Here is a 19155-nt window from a genome sequence, read left to right as displayed (position 1 = left end):
ATTGTTGCGTGTACCGAGGTACAGTGAAAAGTATTGTTCTGTGTACATATCAGGCAGATCGTTCCATACATGAAAAAACATAGGACATACAATAAATACACAATGTAAATACATAGACATCGGGTGAAGCATACGGAGTGTAGCACTACTCAGTAGCGAAGATAGATTGATAGAGAAATACAGCACAGAACAGGCCCTTCAGCCCACGATGTTGTGCCGAACTTTTGTCCTAGGTTACTCATAGAATTTTGGACACTAAGGGCAATTTAGCCTGGCCAATCCACCCAACCTGCACATCTTTGGACTGTGGGAGGAAACCGGAGCACCCGGAGGAAACCCACGCACACATGGGGAGGATGTGCAGACTCCACACAGACAGTGACCGAAGCCGGAATCGAACCTGGGACCCTGGAGCTGTGAAGCAATTGTGCTATCCACAATGCTACCGTGCTGCCCTTAAGAAGAAATTAATCTACACTCCATTATTCTACCGTAATCGATGTACCTATCCAATAGTCGCTTGAAGGTCCTTAACGTTTCCCACTCAACTACTTCCACAGGCAGTGCATTCCATGCCCCCACTACTCTCTGGGTAAAGAACCTACCTCTGACATCCCCCCTATATCTTCCACCATTTACCTTAAATTTATGTCCCCTTGTAATGGTTTGTTCCACCCGGGGAAAATGTCTCTGACTGTCTACTCTATCTATTCGCCTGATCATCTTAGAAACCTCTATCAAGTCGCCCCTCATCCTTCTCCGTTCTAATGAGAAAATGCCTAGCACCCTCAACCTTTCCTCGTAAGACCTACTCTCCATTCCAGGCAACATCCTGGTAAATCTCCTTTGCACCTTTTCCAAAGCTTCCACATCCTTCCTAAAATGAGGTGACCAGAACTACACACAGTACTCCAAATGTGGCCGTACCAAGGTTTGTACAGCTGCATCATCACCTCACGGCTCTTAAATTCAATCCCTCTGCTAATGCACGCGAGCACACCATAGGCCTTCTTCACAGCTCTATCCACTTGAGCGGCAACTCTCAAAGATCTATGAACATAGACCCCAAGATCTCTCTGCTCCTCCACATTGCCAAGAACCCTACCGTTAACCCTGTATTCCGCATTCATATTTGTCCTTCCAAAATGGACAACCTCACACTTGTCAGGGTTAAACTCCATCTGCCACTTCTTAGCCCAGCTCTGCATCCTATCTCTGTCTCTTTGCAGCTGACAACAGCCCTCCTCACTATCCACAACTCCACCAAACTGCCTCAGACCAGTCTCTCCTCCTGATACAGATCTTCCTCATGCTTCCAGCCAGGTACTCGCAGGATAGCATTAATCAACCAATGTCATTCTGGTCACAAATGCTCAAGATGGGCGGCACAGTAGCCAGCACTGATGCATCACAGCGCCAGGGACCCGGGTTCGATTCTGGCCTTGGGCAACTGTTTGTGAGGAGTTTACATTTTCTCCCGGTGTCTGAGTGGGTTTCCTCCGGGTGCTCCGGTTTCCTCTCACAGTCCAAAGATGTGCGGGTTAGGTGGATTGGCTGCGATCAATGTGCAGTGTTCCAGGGATAGAGCGAGGAAGTGGGCCTAGGCTAGGGTGCTCTTTCGTAATATCTGTGCAGACTCAATGGGCTGAATGGCCTCCTTCTACACTGTCGGGATTCTATGGAATTCCCACTTCGAATTTGTGCCTTTAAGATCCATAACTTAAAAAAATATTGACAGTAAGACTGTTAATAACATAGGAAATGGGCCATTCAACCTCTCAAATTTATTCCACAAGTCAGTTAACTCATCGGTAATCTCAACTCCATTTACCCACCTTCCAAATTCCACTGTAATAAAAATCTTAGCAATCTTGGTGTTAAACATTTCCGGGTATTCAGCATCCACATCCTTTTTCAGGCAGAGAGTTCCAGACTTCCACAATGCCTCGTGTTGCCTTGTTTCACTACTGCATCATTTGATTCTAATTTGAAGATTATTCCTCTTTGTTCTGGATGCCCAGGGTAGAGGGGGCAGTTCCTCTGTACTCACCCTACCTACCCGATCAAATCCATATTCATTTTAAATGCCTGAAACAGAGCAGCCCTCGACCTTCTGCACTTCAGAGAGTACAAGCTATGTTTATGCAACCTGACCTGAGAATTTTCCTCGGATGGTGATGTCCAGCACGAGGGGACATAGCTTTAAATTAAGGGGAGATAGATATAGGACAGATGCCAGAGGTAGGTTCTTTACTCAGAGCGTAGTAAGGGCGTGGAATGCCCTGCCTGCAACAGTAGTGGACTCGCCAACACTAAACGCATTCAAATGGTCATTGGATAGGCATATGGACGATAAGGGAATAGTGTAGATGGGCTTTAGAGGGGTTTCACAGGACGGTGCAACATCGTGGGCCGAAGGGCCTGTACTGCACTGTAATGTCCTATGTTCCTTCACACATAAAACACCAAAAACGAGGTGAAGTATATCCCATCTGATTCTGAAAGCAGATGCTGCATTTATTACATAAACAGTGAACAAGTGCAGTAAGAGAGACAGACACTGACAAGACTGAGAAGAAACAAATAGCAACGCCTCAAAGTAGGGTTTTATGTTTTGTAATGTATTATACATATTTGAAGCATTTATTTATTTGTTTTACTACCTAGAAAATCAGCTATAAGCAGTGGCAACTTCTGGATGGACTGTATCATGTAAGTTTGCAGGGAGCTTCTTCATTTAAAAATTGTCAACTTGAGTGACGCGCTTTGGCAATGCGTTGTTTCAGAGTGTGGGATTAGTTTGATACTGAGCTGCAACATGGACACAGTGGAGCAGATCATGGACAGTAATGCAGTACAGTGACCTCCAGACGTATCCTCTTTGGGTTTGCGTTATAGACAGTGAGGGAAGACTGTGACAAGTGGGGGTTTGGGTTTTGTGTGTGGGGAGCCTGGGATGGGGGTCAGAGGGCACTTTGAAGAGGCGACAGAAGCATTGCAGATGTGTTTTAAACTTGATTGCAGGGATCAGGACGAGAGGCCTATCCTGCGGCCACGATCAAGCACCATCTCTTCGAGCCGTTTTCATGCAAACCATCTGCTGGAGCACAGCGTCTCCTCCCTGTCCTATCCGCTCCACTCTGCAAGACGACGCAATCCTCCTCGGACACTCCACCCGATACATTCCAGTTTATCCCACTCCGGAACTCCAGTCGCATCCATTGATGAAGTGGTGCAGGGAATACGGCTGTAAGTATGACATGGAAATGTGGAATGTAGCCAAGTAGAGAAGTGGAAAACACAAGAATACAACTGGCGTTTCCCAAAATTTCAGTCAGCTGCTCCACCACAGATCTCTCCATTTTCTCTGACGTTCTCTCACATTATGGCCTCCACTCCTTTTTATTTCACACGTTGACTATCCACAGCATAAAATAGTTCAGCCTACACTGTGCGTCTTCCCTCTCAGAGCCCTGTTCTTTGGTTTGAGAGTTTGTGACCATCTTTTATAATCCTGTTGTCTTAAACTTTGATGTGGAAATGCCGGCGCTGGACTGGGGTGGGCACATAGAGAAGTCTAACAGCGGCATCGTAGCACAGTGGTTAGCACTGTGGCTTCACAGCTCCAGGGTCCCAGGTTTGATTTCCGGCTTGGGTCACTGTCTGTGTGGAGTCCGCACGTTCTCCCCGTGTCGGCGTGGGTTTCCTCCGGGTGCTCCGGTTTCCTCCCACAGTCCAAAGATGTGCAGGTTGAGTGGATTGGCCATGATAAATTGCCCTTAGTGTCCGAAAGAGGTTGGGTGTGGTTACTGGGTTCTGGGGATAGGGTGGAAGTGTGGGCTTGGGTCGGGTGCTCTTTCCCACCGGTGCAGACTCGATGGGCCGAATGGCCTCCTTCTGCACTGTACATTTTATGGTTCCATGAACTTCAGGTAAAAGTCCTAATGAAGGAGCAGGGCCCCGAAAGCTGGCGATTTCAAATAAACCTGTTGGACTTTAACCTGGTGTTGTGAGACTTCTTACTCTTCAACCTTGGCAATGCTTGAACATATTTAAACATATCCCCAAGAAGGGTGACTCTTCCCTCCGAACTTTCCTCAACTTCTACAACCTTTTGAGTTGTTATCCTCTCTGCTTTTCCAACTCCCTCCCCTTCACGTCTATTTTTATTCAAATGTTCTCTCCAAACAAGGAATTACACTTTAAATCCGGAAAAAAGCCCCCAATTTAGATCGGATCCCAAACAAAAACCCAACTATTTGTGAACTTTGAGGAAATGGTACTGCACCACGGGAGTGATAACACTGACCAATTGGTATCTTTTCTGTTGAAACAAATTTTAATTTAATCACAGAATTAGCAACAAATAAATCGCTTACCTGCTATTGTTTTCACTGGAAAGACTGAGGCTGAGGGGAGATCTGATTGAGGTCTACAAAATTCTGAGAGGCATAGACAGGGTGGATAGTCAGAGGCTTTTTCCAAGAGTGGAGGGGTAAGTTACAAGAGGGCACAGATTCAAAGTGAGAGGGGGAAAGTTTAAGGGAGATGTGCAGGGTAAGTGTTTCACACCGAGAGTGGTGGGTGCCTGGAACGCGCTGCCAGAGGATGTGGTGGAAGCAGCACATTAGCCACATTTAAGAGGCATCTGGATGGGTCCATGAATAGGGAGGAAATAGAGCGATACGGACCGAGTCAGGGCAGAAGGTTTTTTTCAGTTAGGGCATCATGACCAGCCAGGTTTGGAGGGCCGAAGGGCCTGTTCCTGTGCTATACTTTTCTTTGTTCTTTGTTAACAGTTAACCTTTCCCTGTGAACCTTGGTGAGTACACCCTCACTTGTGGTAACATGCTAAATGGGCAGGAACACAAGTCTCAATCATGTTTGGCTCAATGATAAGCTCACAGAATCAAAATAAGTTCTTTGCTTCTTTTTGCTTATAGACAGACCGCAAATGATCGCCTGTCTGCCCCAACACTGCCTCTCAGACACAACGCCCTGCTTCCACCTATTGGCAGTGCCGATATTGATCATTCAGCTGGAAAGTTAACTGCCCGCCCACAGGTACCTTCCGAACTAGCCAAGCTTTTGTTACTGTCACATCATGTGTCCTATCTGCAACCAAGCACTTTCATATTACATTTACAATTGTCATACACTTCAATTGATTTGAAATGGTAATGCACACGCCTATTGATCATCTGAAACTACTTTATACATTACTGATTTAAAATATCAGGCCACATTGGGCTAATTTGGAACTAAATAAAGGAAACTACGATGAAATGAAGCGTGAGTTGGCTATGATCGATTGGGGAATGTTACTTAAAGGGATGACAGTAGATAGGCAATGGCAAACATTCCAGGAACACATGGAGAAATTGCAACAAAGGCTTTTTTCCATTAAAGTAAAACGGGAAAGATGGCCAATCCATGGCTTAGAAGGGAAATTAGGGATAGTATTCGATCCAAGGAAGAAGCAGACAGATTGGCCAAGAGAAACAACAGGTCTGAGGATCGGGAGCTGTTTAGAAAAAAGGACCAAGGGATTGATTAAGAAGAGGAAATAGAGTATGAAAGGAAGCTTGCAGGGGACATAAAAACTGATTATAAAAGTTTCTATAGGTACGTGAAGTGAAAAAGATTGGTAAAGACAAATGTAAGTCCCTTACAGTCAGAAAGAGGGGAATGTAAAATGGGGGACAAAGTAATGGCTGAGCAACTAAACATACTTTGGTTCTGTCTTCACAAATGAGGACAAAAATCAGATGCCAGAAATGTTGGGAACGCAGGGTTTAGTGAGAGGGAGGAAATGAAGGTGATCAGTATCAGTAGATGAATGTTTTGCGGCGAAACTGATGGGATTGAAGGCTGATAAATCCCCACAGCCTGAGAATCTGCATCCTAAGTCACCTTCTAGGATTCTATAGACTGCGGAACAGTTCCTGCAGATTGGAGGGTGGCTAATGTAACTCCACTATTTCAAAAAGGAGGAGAAAGAAGGGAATTATAGACCAGTAAGTCTGACGTTAGTAGTGGGGAAAATTCTAGAATCTATTATCAAAGATTTTACAACAGCACTTAGAAACCAGTGATGGAGTCAGCATGGATTTATGAAGGAGAAATCATGCTGAACAAATCTACTGGAATTCTTCAAGGATTTAACTAGTAGATGAGGGGGAGCCAGTGGATGTGGTGCAATTGGACTTTCAGAAGGCGTTTGACAAAGTCCCACATAAGAGATTATTGTACAAAATTAAAGCGCGTGGGATTGGGGGTAGTGGGGGTAGATGGATAGAAAACTGGTTGGCAGACAGGAAACAAAGTGTAGGAATTAACGGGTCTTTTTCAAATTGGCAGGCAGTGACTAGTGGGGTACCGCAGGGATCGGTGCTGGGACCCCAACTATTCACAATATATATCAATCTTTCTGATGAGGATATCTTGATATCATATCTTCAAATTTGCAGATGACATCAATTTGTGTGGGAGGGTGAGCTGTAAAGAGGATGCAAAGATCTTTCAGTGTGACTTGGACAAGTTGAGTAAGTGGGCAAATGAATGGCAGATGCAGTATAATTTGGATAAACGCAAGGTGGCAAAAACAAGAAAGCAGATTGTTAACTGAATGGCCATAAATTCGGAGAGGGGAATGTGCAATAAGATCTGGGTGTCCAGTCACTGAAGGCAAGCATGCAGGTGCAGCAGGCGGTAAAGAAGGCAAATGGCATGTTGACCTTCATAGCGAGAGGATTCGAGTACAGGAGCAGGGATGTGTTGCTGCAATTATACAGGGCCTTGGTGAGGCCACACCTCCGTGGTAACATCTCAGCCAATCAGAGTCAACCAGTCAGCATCCTTTGTCCTGCACAAATTCTTGTGATTTGTTTGAATTTAGCCATTCCTGTCTTTGTCCCAATGAGTATAAAGAACAGCTTTGACAAAGGAATTGCAGAACAAGGTTTCAGAGTTTTAAATTTTACTGGAACACACAAACTAAAAGCACCACGACAACATTTCGGGAAGAAATTCATACTGTGACCTGCAGAAAAGGGTCATTTAACATTTAAACATATCGCCAATCTCCCTCTACGATTGTCCCTTATTGTCACTTCATTCTCCAGGAGCTGGTCCAAAATGATTCTTAGTTATGTGGTGAATTATAAACCTAGTAATTCACACTGTGTTGTATTATATGTATTGTGTCCTTGTGGGCTCTGTATGTGAGCTGTTGCGCTACTCTGCCCATAGGGGGAGATGAGGAGTTTGTACTGGGCTCCACCCTTGGCTCCGCCCATGGCTCCTCCCACTAACCGGAAGTATAAAGCTCTGAAGTCGTGAGCCTGCTGCCAGTTCATCTCGTCGCAGGCAGGCTCTGTTGTAAGATTATTAAAACCACCGTTCACTTCCAATCACGTGTCTTGCGAATTGATGGTCATATCAATCTAATAATCTTAGGAAACTTGAAGAAAACTACTATGGAATCAGCCCTCAAACCTGACCGACTAGAACTCGACCCACAGGATGCAGAGGTGAAAGAAATCTTTCTACACTGGCTCAGATGTTTCAAGGCCTACCTGGCTGAATCAAGCACTTCCGAAACTACGGAGGAACAGAAACTCAGCCTACTGCACGCAAGGGTGAGCCACCGTATCTCTACTCAACAGTACTACCTCGTATGCGGAGGCGCTAGCCATGCTCGATCACATGTACGTGAGGCCCATCAACGAGGTCTACGTGCGCCACATTTTTACGACCCGCAGCCAGCGCCCCACGGAGTCGTTGGACGAATTCCTGCGTGATTTAAAAGCCTTAGCTCAGGACTGTAATTATCAAACTATATCAGCTGAACAGCACATGGAGCTCGCTGTCTGAGATGTATACGTGGCAGGGCTCAGGTCAAACTATGTGCGCCAGTGGTTGCTTGAAAAAGGGGCCCAGAACTTGGAGGACCTGTAGAGTTAGCTACAACTATGGAGGTCTCGTTCCGCAGCCTCACCTCGTTCCCCACGGACCAAGCGACCCCATCCTGGGCCCCCGACCAGCGACTGCCCCAGGCCTGTGCCGCGGCCACCCACCCACTACGCAGCCCCGGTGTGCCATTTTTGTGGGCAGCCCCAACACCCACGGCAGCACTGCCCGTCCCGCAACGAGACCTGCAGCAGCTGCAGTCGCAAAGGACACTATTCCCGGGTCTGCCTGCCGAAGAAATCCCCCTCTTCAAACTCTCCCACAGCCCAGAGCACTCGCTTCCAAAACTCGCAGGCCCGCAGGCCCTGGAATGCTGCAGCCTGTATGCCGACTCCGCCCCCACCCTCCATGTGCGACTCATGGGGGCAGCCATCTTAGGCTCCATCCTCTTCATCCTCTAATACTCACCTCGAAGACTACGACCTCAGTGGACAGTCATCACAGGGCCACTCCAGCACAGCTGATCAAGCCGCCGACTACCCGCAACTCAGCGCGGTCACGTTGGATCAGTCGCGTCCGAAACACCTCTGCAACTCGATGATGATCGTTAAAATCAACGGGTACAGTACACCGTGCCTCTTCGACTCCGGGAGCACCGAGAGCTTTGTGCACCCAGATCTGGTAAGACGCTGTTCGCTCCCTATTTTCCCTGCACGGCAGACTATCTCCCTCGCTTTGGGCTCACACCCTGTTCACCTCCAAGGGCGCACCGTCGTGACCCTAACGATTCAGGGCGGCAGCTACTCCAGCTTCCAGCTATACGTACTCCCCGAACTCTGCGCCCCACTCTTACTGGGACTCGACTTCCAGTGCAACCTGCATCAAGGAGGACATCGGCAAAGTGGCCATGCGGGTGGTGGATGAATCCGTCCCCTTCTAGGTGGAGAGCTACGCCTCAGAGGTAGCTCTCGCAGCCACTCTAAATCAGGCAGGGAGACCAGTCGCCTTTTTCTCCCGAACCCTCTCCGCTTCGGAACTTTGACACTCCTCAGTCGAAAAGGAAGCACAAGCCACCGTGGAAACTATAAGACACTGGAGGCACTACCTCGCAGGTAGGAGGTTCACCCTCATCACCAACCAAAGATCGGTTGCCTTCATGTTTGACAACAAAGGGGCAAAATTAAAAATGATAAAACCCTGCGGTGGAGGATCGAACTCTCCACCTACAAATACGATATTATGTATCGACCGGGGAAGCTCAACGAGCCCCCAGATGCTCTGTCCCACGTGTGCAGAACGACCGCCTGAAAGTCATCCACAATGACCTCTGCCACCTGGGGGTCACCCGGCTCGCCCACTACATCAAAGCCCGAAATCTGCCTTTCTCCAACGAGGAGGTAAAAGCGGTCACCAGGGACTGCCCGATCTGCGCGGAGTGCAAACCGCACTTCTATAGACCAGACAGGGCCCACCTGGTAAAGGCATCCCGGCCCTTTGAACGCCTGAGCATCGATTTCAAAGGGCCCCTCCCCTCGAACAATCGAAATGTGTACTTCCTGAACGTCATTGGCGAGTTCTTCCGCTTCCCCTTTACTATCCCGTGCCCCGATATGACCTCCCACACAGTCATTAGGGCCCTGCACAGTGTCTTCACTCTGTTCGGGTTCCCCAGCTACGTACACAGAGACAGAGGTTCGTCCTTTATGAGCGACGAGCTGCGTCAGTACCTGCTCGACAAGGGCATTGCCTCGAGCAGGACAACAGCTACAACCCCAGGGGGAACGGGCAGGTGGAGAGGGAGAACACGACGGTCTGGAAGACCGTCCTACTGACCCTCCGGTCCAGGAATCTCCCGAACTCCCATTGGCAGGAGGTCCTCCCCGACGCGCTCCATGCTATTAGGTCCCTCCTGTGCACAGCCACTAACCAGACCCCTCACGAACGGCTATTTGTTTTTTCTAGGGGCACTACCACGGGGGTTTCGCTCCCAGCATGGTTGAAGACACCAGGCCCGGTTCTCCTCCGGAAGCACGTCCGGGCACACAAAACTGACCCACTCGTAGAAAGAGTGCTCCTACTCCACTCAAACCCCCAATATGCTTTCATCGAATACCCTGACGGCCGTCAGGACACTGTTTCCCTCCGGGACCTGGCGCCTGCAGGATCCACCACTATCACCACCACCACCGAGGTACCCCTCACACTACACCCCAGCCAACCCTCCGCACCCTGTGCCCCCGCACCTACAGGCTCACTGCCCGTGCTCCGCGCCTATAGGTTTCCAGCGCTCCCCGTCGCCAGTCAAACCAGTCGGGTACGAAGCTCGGACCGAATCACCCCCGGAGTCCACTATCGTACAGTTGCCGACCGCCCCCACCCAGCCACCTGAAGAGGCTGCAACCCCGGTGCTCCACCGATCCCAAAGGACGACTCGGCCGCCGGACCGGCTCAATTTGTAGACCCGTCACCCCCGCCGGACTTGATTTTTTACAGGGGGTGAATGTGGTGAATTATAAACCTAGTAATTCACACTGTGTTCTATTTGTGTATTGTGTCCTTGTGGGCTCTGTCTGTGAGCCGTTGTGCGGCTCTGCCCATAGGGGGAGATGCAGAGTTTATATTGGCTCCGCCCATGGCTCCTCCCACTAACCGGAAGTATAAAGCTCTGAAGTCGTGAGCCTGCTGCCAGTTCATCTCGGCGCAGGCAGTCTCTGTTGTAAGGTTATTAAAACCACTGTTCACTTCCAATCACATGTCTTGTGAATTGATGGTCACATCAAGTTATATTTTCCTTTTCCAGCCAGATAACTTCTACTCATCAAACTGACTTTCAAGATGTGGTTACCTTGGAGATCCCTCCCTCAAGCTAGGCTAATCTTCCAACTTACTTTAAAAGCTGGCAAACCTGCTCTCGTCAATCTGAGCATGCATCCTCACCTACATTCATAGAACATAGAACAGTACAGCACAGAACAGGCCCTTCGGCCCTCGATGTTGTGCCGAACAATGATCACCCTACTTAAACCCACGTAACCCGTATACCCGTAACGCAACAATCCCCCCATTAACCTTACACTACGGGCAATTTAGCATGGCCAATCCACCTAACCCGCACATCTTTGGACTGTGGGAGGAAACCGGAGCACCCGGAGGAAACCCACGCACACACGGGGAGGACGTGCAGACTCCACACAGACAGTGACCCAGCCGGGAATCGAACCTGGGACCCTGGAGCTGTGAAGCATTGATGCTAACCACCATGCTACCGTGAGGCCCCTCGTAAACCGTAAACCATAAAAACCTGCTGCCCCGATCTCACAGAGTCATAGAATTGTTACAGCGCCGAAGGGGACCATGTGGCCCATTGTATCTGCACCGGCTTTCCAAATGAGCATTTTGATTCTGAGCTCTCCCCCCACCCCCACCCCTTAGTGATATTTTTCGAAAAATCTATAACCCAATCCAATGGCTTCCTTTGACCCTTCCATTTTTTTTTTTAAAATGTTTTTTATTCAGTTTTCATGTTTTATATTGAACAAATTACAAATTGTTAGAGAGAGAAAAAAAAACACGCAAAAATTAACATATATATTTACAGGTGAGCATCTTCGTAGTAATAACTGTGGCCTCCCCCTCTTTGCCGGCATACATATTTTACATTCCCCAACATGTTTATTGGCATTTATTTAGTTTGGTTTTGGGCCTTAGCTAGCCATCAAACCCCCGTAACGAGCCCGTAGCCCCCCCCTCCCCGCCGGCTACCTTCCCCCGACTATTCTTCCTCTTGTACGTTGGCCACAAACAGGTCCCGGAACAATTGCATGAATGGCTCCCACGTTCTGTGGAAGCCGTCGTCCGACCCTCGGATGGCGAATTTGATTTTCTCCATTTGGAGAGAGTCCGAGAGGGCGGACAGCCAGTCTGCAGCTCTGGGCGGTGCTGTTGACCGCCAGCCAAACAGGATTCTATGGCGGGCGATCAGGGAGGCAAAGGCAAGGGCGTCCGCCCTCCTCCCCAGGAATAGATCTGGCTGGTCTGAAACCCCGAAGACCGCCACTATCGGGCATGGCTCCACCCTCACCCCCACCACTTTGGACATAGCCTCGAAGAAGGCTGTCCAGTACTCCACAAGTCTGGGGCAAGACCAGAACATGTGGGCGTGGTTGGCCGGGCCTCTTTGGCACCGCTCACATCTGTCCTCCACCTCCGGGAAGAACCTACTCATACGGTTTCTCGTTAAGTGGGCTCTATGTACCACTTTTAGTTGCGTCAGGCTGAGCCTTGCGCACGTGGAGGTGGAGTTGACCCTATGCAGTGCTTCGCTCCAGAGTCCCCACCCTATCTCCATCCCCAGGTCGTCCTCCCATTTCCTTCTTGTTGCGTCCAGTACGGTGTCGTCCCTATCTACCAGTCGGCCATACATGTCACTACAGTTCCCTTTCTCTAGGATACTTGCGTCCAGTAGGTCTTCCAGTAGTGTCTGTCGTGGCGGTTGTGGGTACGTCCTTGTCTCCTTTCGTAGGAAGTTTTTGAGCTGCAGGTACCGTAGCTCGTTCCCCCCAGCTAGCTGAAATTTCTCTGTCAGTTCGTCCAGTGTTGCGATCCTGTCGTCCGTGTATAGGTCCCTGACTGTCAGTGTCCCCCCGTCCTGTCTCCACCTTTTGAAGGTGGCGTCAGTCAGTGCTGGTTTGAACCTATGGTTGTTGCAGATGGGAGCCTTGTCCGACATTTTGTTCAGGCCAAATTGCTGCCGCAGTTGGTTCCAGGATTGGAGGGTGGCTGTCACCACTGGGCTGCTGGAGTGTTTTTTGGGTGGGGATGGGAGTGCTGCCGTGGCGAGGGCCCGGAGGGAGGTCCCCATGCAGGAGGCCTCCTCCGCACGCACTCACTCGGCTTCTGGTTCCTGGATCCATCCCCTTACTCGCTCGGCTGTTGCCGCCCAGTGGTAGAATTGTAGATTCGGGAGGGCTAGCCCCCCCCTGGATTTTGTTTTCTGTAGGACCTTCTTTGGGATCCTAGCATTTTTACCCCCCCATACGAACGCCATGATAAGTTTGTCCAGCGCTATGAAGAAGGCCTTGGGGATGTAGATCGGAATGGATCTAAACAGGAAGAGGAACCTGGGCAATACGTTCATTTTGATCGTCTGGACTCTTCCTGCGAGGGAGAGTGGGAGTGTGTTCCATCTTTGCAGGTCCTTTTTTACTTCCTCCGCCAGGCTGGTGAGGTTCCATTTGTGGATCCCTTTCCAGTCATGGGCTATTTGGATCCCCAGGTAGCGGAATTTATGTTGGGCTTGTTTGAACAGCAGCCCCTTTAGTGCTGCCCCCCCCCCCCCCCCCCCCCCCCCTTGCGGGTGTACTGGGAAGATCTCGCTTTTGCTCATGTTGAGTTTGTAGCCCGAGGAGGCTCCAAACTCTTTCAGGAGCGCGATGATTCCGTCCATGCTGCTTTGTGGGTCCGAGATGTAGAGGAGCAGATCGTCTGCATAGAGTGAGACTCTGTGCTCTCTGCCTCCCCTTCGGATCCCCCTCCAATTTTTTTGCTGCCCTGAGCGCAATTGCTAGCGGTTCGATTGCTAGTGCGAACAGCAGTGGGGACAGTGGGCATCCTTGTCTGGTGCCCCTGTGCAGCTGGAAGTATTGGGAGTTGGTATTGTTGGTCCGTACACTCGCCATGGGAGCGTTGTATAGGAGTTTTACCCACGCGGTGAACCCTGTTCCAAGCCCGAACCGCTCCAGTACCTCTATGAGGTATTTCCATTCGACTCTGTCGAAGGCCTTTTCTGCGTCCAGGGAGACGATCACCTCTTGTGTTCTCTCCCCGGAGGGGGTCATTATCACGTTCAGCAGGCGCCTGATGTTCGAGGTGAGCTGTCTACCTTTGACGAAGCCTGTCTGGTCCTCTGTGACCACCTCAGGTACACAGTCTTCTAGCCTTTTGGCTAGGATTTTGGCCAGTATTTTGGCGTCTGCGTTCAGCAGAGATATGGGTCTGTATGACCCACATTCCGTTGGGCCTTTGTCTTTCTTAGGTATCAGCGAGATTGAGGCCTGTGCTAACGTGGGTGGCAGTGTGCCCCTAGCTAGCGAGTCTGTGAACATCTCCCGCAGGTGCGGGGCCAGCGCTGTCGCAAATTTTTTGTAGAAGTCCGCCGGGAATCCGTCCGGTCCCGGCACCTTCCCCGTCTGCATGGAGCTGATACTGTCCATGATCTCTCCCAGTGCTAGTGGTGCTTCCAGGTCCCGTTTCCTTCCCTCTCCCACGACTGGTATGATCAGTCCATCAAGGAACCGGTTCATCCCAGCCTTCCCCGTTGGGGGACCCTTCCATTTTCAAAGTATATCTCCAAGTCATTGTGACTCACACGAGCCTTGTAGAAATGCTAATTTGTTATCCATTAGAATCCTAACTTCATTCTATCTTGAACCGAAATAGACAATTTGTGGTATCACTATTTACAAACCAGATGTTCCTACGAGTTTGGGAACTAGAGTAATTTATGTAGATGATTTGGAGAGATTGGTTTCAACCCCAGCCAGCGAGAGACCCACTCAGTCTCCTCCCGAGAAAGCCTGCTGTAGCATGAGCCACCCAGGCAGTTCAAAGGTCACCAGGGAAGGAGTGTGTGTGTGTAAAGGTCCCACATTCCGAGACCTGCTGCAGGATCTCTGGGAAGGTGCTGCCTGCTACAGGATCTCTGGGAAGGTGCTGCCTGCTACAGGATCTCTGGGAAGGTGCTGCCTGCTACAGGATCTCTGGGAAGGTGCTGCCTGCTGCAGGATCTCTGGGAAGGTGCTGCCTGCTACAGGATCTCTGGGAAGGTGCTGCCTGCTACAGGATCTCTGGGAAGGTGCTGCCTGTTACAGGATCTCTGGGAAGGTGCTGCCTGCTGCAGGAAATACACCCACCACCCACCAGAAGCCCAGTATTGCAAAGTGCCCCAAAACCCCCTTTCCAAGGGCGTGGCCCAGCACTCTACATTCTCACTTGAATAAGACTGAGTTTCCCTGAGACTCACCAGCAGGTTTAAACCCTTCCGGAAAGCAAACTGTACCTTTTAAGTTACCAAAGCACGGAGCTTTAATCAATGGTTTTTTTTTACTGGATATTTAAAATGTAATAAGAGAGACAGGCCAAAACACTTCTTTCTCCTGTCCGAGTCCACAGCAGTCAAAACTGAAAGCCAAATGAAAAACAGCTCCACCCACACAATGACATCACTGAAGCCATGTGATAAAACCTTTCTTAAAGGGACATTCCCATGACAAGGGGGAACGGGAGGTTGGCAATCAGGGCTGGCAGGGGTAACTCTCAGTGGACCCACCGCCCTGGCAGACCACAAGCATCCTGATTAGATTTGAAAGTGGTGCCCTCAGCATGGTGACACTGCCAGCGGTGTAGGAAAGAGGCCCTCCATTGGACATCATCCTTCCCTGGGCTTTCCCACCATGTACTGAATTAGGTTGGAGGAGGATTCAAATAGCATCATCCCACTTGGTCAAATAACCTCCACAATACCGCCCTTTAACCTCTAACCCCCATGCCACCCTGGTTTCCTGTCAGGAGAATAGTGAATAGGTCACATAAGCCCTTCAATCGTCCTCCTTTCCGCACAGCTCTGCTCTCCGTTCCGGTTTATTTTCCATTTGTTCCGGTACTCCTGCATTCTTTTTGTAGTTGTCGATTCAAAACTGTGCATAGTGCACCTCAGAGATGATTCAGAGGTTCTGTGTAACCTCCCTGTTATGAATTCAGATCAGCCATAAATGAATATCAGCATTTTGTTCACACTTTTTATGGACTTCTTGATCACTGATGTTACTTTTGTTGATTTGTGAATTTATGCCTCTTATGGTGGGTAACTTGCATTTTTACCCCATTAAGTTCTTCATTTTCCAAGGAATCATGAAATTCCTCAGTACACCAGGAAGCCATTTGGCCCATCGAGTCTGCACCAATCCTCCAAACGAACACCCTACCACCCAGACCTGGTCCCCGGCCCATCCCCATAACCCCACCTAACCTACACACCTTTAGACACAAAGGGGCAATTTTAACACGACCAATCCACCTAACCTGCACATATTTGTGCTGTGGGAGGAAACCCGCACCGACACGGGGAGAAAGTACAAACTCCACACAGTCACCCAAGGCCAGAATCGAACCCAGGTCCCTGCCGCTGTGAGGCAGCAGTGTTAACCCGGGACCCTGGCACTGTGAGATAGCAGTGTTAACCGGGTCCCTGGCACTGTGAGGCAGCAGTGTTAACCCGGGTCCCTGGCACTGTGAGACAGCAGTGTTAACCCGGGACCCTGGCACTGTGAGGCAGCAGTGTTAACCCGGGTCCCTGGCACTGTGAGACAGCAGTGTTAACCCGGGACCCTGGCACTGTGAGGCAGCAGTGTTAACCCGGGTCCCTGGCACTGTGAGACAGCAGTGCTGACCCGGGGCCCTGGCACTGTGAGGCAGCAGTGTTAACCCGGGTCCCTGGCACTATGAGACAGCAGTGTTAACCCGGGTCCCTGGCTCTTTGAAGCAGCAGTGTTATCCCGGGTCCCTGGCACTGTGAGACAGCCGTGTTAACCTGGGTCCCTGGCACTGTGAAGCAGCAGTGTTAACCCGGGTCCCTGGCGCTGTGAGAAAGCAGTGTTAACCCGGGTCCCTGGCACTGTGAGACAGCAGTGCTGACCCGGGGCCCTGGCACTGTGAGGCAGCAGTGTTAACCCGGGTCCCTGGCACTATGAGACAGCAGTGTTAACCCGGGTCCCTGGCACTGTGAAGCAGCAGTGTTAACCCGGGTCCCAGGCACTGTGAGGCCGCAGTGTTAACCCGGGTCCCTGTCGCTGTGAGGCAGCAGTGCTGACCCGGGGCCCTGGCACTGTGAGACAGCAGTGTTAACCTGGGTCCCTGGCACTGTGAGACAGCAGCGCTAACCCGGGTCCCTGGCACTGTGAGACAGCAGTGTTAACCCGGGTTCCTGGCACTGTGAGACAGCAGTGTTAACCCGGGTCCCTGGCGCAGTGAGACAGCAGTGCTGACCCAGGTCCCTGGCGCAGTGAGACAGCAGTGCTAACCCGGGTCCCTGGCGCAGTGAGACAGCAGTGCTGACCCAGGTCCCTGGCGCAGTGAGACAGCAGTGCTAACCCGGGTCCCTGGCGCAGTGAGACAGCAGTGCTAACCCGGGTCCCTGGCGCAGTGAGATAGCAGTGCTGACCCAGGTCCCTGGCACTGGGGGAGGGGGGGAGGTTACAGGTATACTGGACATGATTATTCACAACTCTCTAGGTTCAGGCTTATGGATGGGAGAAATGCAAAAATCACCCCATTATTTAAGAAATGAGAGGGGGTGGAACCAGATAAGTATAGATCCATTACATACTGGGAGTGTGGACAGTTTGGGTCACGTTGGCATCAAAAAGGAGGAGGTATTGGGTCTTTTAAAAGGTATTAAGGTAGATAAGTCTCCTGGGCCGGATGGGATTTACCGCAGAATACAGAGGGCAGCAAGGCAGGAAATTGCTGGGGCCTTGACTGACATCTTTGTATCCTCATTGGCTACAGGTGTGATCCCAGAGGACTGGAGAATAGCTAATGTGGTACCGCTGTTTAAGAAAGGTAGCAGGGATAATCCTGGAAACTATAGGCCGGTGAGCCTCACGTCAGTAGTAGGTAAATTATTGGAGAGAATTCTCAGGGACACGATTTATACCCATTTGGAAACAAATGGACTCCATAGCGATAGACAGCATGGTTTCGGGAAGGGGAGGTCGTGCCTCACTAACTTGATCCATTTTTTGTGGAGGTGACAAAGATGATTGATGATGGAAGGGCGGTGGATGTTGTTTATTTGGACTTCAGTAAAGCCTTTGACAAGATCCCTGATGGCAGACTGGTACAAAAGGTGAAGTCACACGGGATCAGGGGTGAGCTGGCAAGATGGATACAGAACTGGCTCGGTCACAAAAGGTAGCAGCAAAAGAATGTTTTTCTGAATGGAGGGCTGTGACTTGTGGTATTCCACAGGGATCTGTTCTGGGCCTTGGTTGTTTGTCGTATACAAACAATTTTGGGGAAAATGTAGCTGGTCTGATTAGTAAGTTAGGTGGCACCAAGGTTGGTGGAGTGGCAGATAGTGTTGAGGATTGTCAGAGAATACAGCAGGATATAGACAGGTTGGAGACTTGGGCAGAGAAATGGCAAATGGCATTCAATCCAGCCAAATGTGAGATCATGCATTTTGGTTGGTCTAACATAGAGGGGAAATATACCGTAAATGGTAAAACTCTGAGGAATATAGAAAGTCAGAGAGATCTGGACGTGCAGGCCCACAGATCTTTGAAAGTGGCAACACAAATGGACAAGGTCGTCAAGAAAGCAAACAGAATGATTGCCTTCATTGGTCGGGGCATCGAGTATAAAAACTGGCAAGTTATCGTGCAATTGTATAGAACCTTGGTGAGACCGCACTTGGAATATTGCGCACAATTCTGGCCGCCACACTACCAGAAGGATGTGGAGGCTTTGGAGAGGGTGCAGAGGAGGTTTACCAGGATGTTGCCTGGTCTGGAGGGTGTTGTACAGGGAGGGTAAATGGACTCACTGTTTTCATTAGAACGATGGAGGTTGAGCGGTAACCTGATCGAGGCCTACAAGATTATAAGGGGCATGGATAGTGGATGCGCAGGCACTCTTTCCCGGGGGGGTCAGTCACCAGGGGGCATGGGTTTAAGGTCTGTGGGGCGAAGATTTGAGGAGATGTGCGAGGCAGCTTTTTCATTTTCTCTACCCAAAGGTGGCAAGTGCCTGGAACGTGTTGCCAGAAGATGTTGTGGCAGCAGTTCCAAGACATCTCGACAAACACATGGATAGGATTGGTACAGAGAGATATGGCACAAGGAAGTGCTGAGGATCTTGGCCAAGGCTAGTATCATGACCGGTACAGCCTTGGAGGGCCGTTCCTGTGCTGTATTGTTCTTTATTCTTTAACATCAGTTATAAAAATAATGATCATCATTATTCTTTATAAGTAGGCTTATAATTTTTTTTAAATTTCCAATTAAGGGGTACTTTAGTGTGGCCAATCCACCTACGCTGCACATCTTTGGGTTGTGGGGGTGAAACCCACACAGACACGGTGAGAATGTGCAAACTCCACACGGACAGTGACTCAGAGCGATGATCGAACCTGGGACCTCGGCACCATGAGGCAGCAGTGCTAACCACTGTGCCACCTGAACAGCC

The 19155-nt window shown here is 49.9% G+C and overlaps 1 protein-coding gene across 7 annotated transcripts in view; it reads left to right on the top strand.

The window, feature by feature from the left end:
* The window catches only part of LOC119956181 (protein FAM149B1-like), a 133105-nt gene that overhangs the window by 73042 nt on the left and 40908 nt on the right, over positions 1 to 19155 (top strand). For 2 of the 7 annotated variants that reach the window (XM_038783114.1, XM_038783117.1), the window contains 3 exons: positions 2668 to 2712; positions 3025 to 3249; positions 4944 to 5064. In XM_038783114.1, coding sequence (XP_038639042.1) covers positions 2668 to 2712; positions 3025 to 3249; positions 4944 to 5064 — 391 coding nt within the window. The remainder of the gene's footprint in view (positions 1 to 2667; positions 2713 to 3024; positions 3250 to 4943; positions 5065 to 19155) is intronic. The other 5 variants (XM_038783118.1, XM_038783115.1, XM_038783119.1 and 2 more) reach the window with 3 other exon arrangements.

This window comes from Scyliorhinus canicula, chromosome 22, assembly GCF_902713615.1.
Source record: "Scyliorhinus canicula chromosome 22, sScyCan1.1, whole genome shotgun sequence".
Taxonomy (NCBI): Eukaryota; Metazoa; Chordata; class Chondrichthyes; order Carcharhiniformes; family Scyliorhinidae; genus Scyliorhinus; species Scyliorhinus canicula.
Note: the sequence above shows the minus strand (reverse complement) of the source record. Positions and strands in the feature narration are given on the sequence as shown.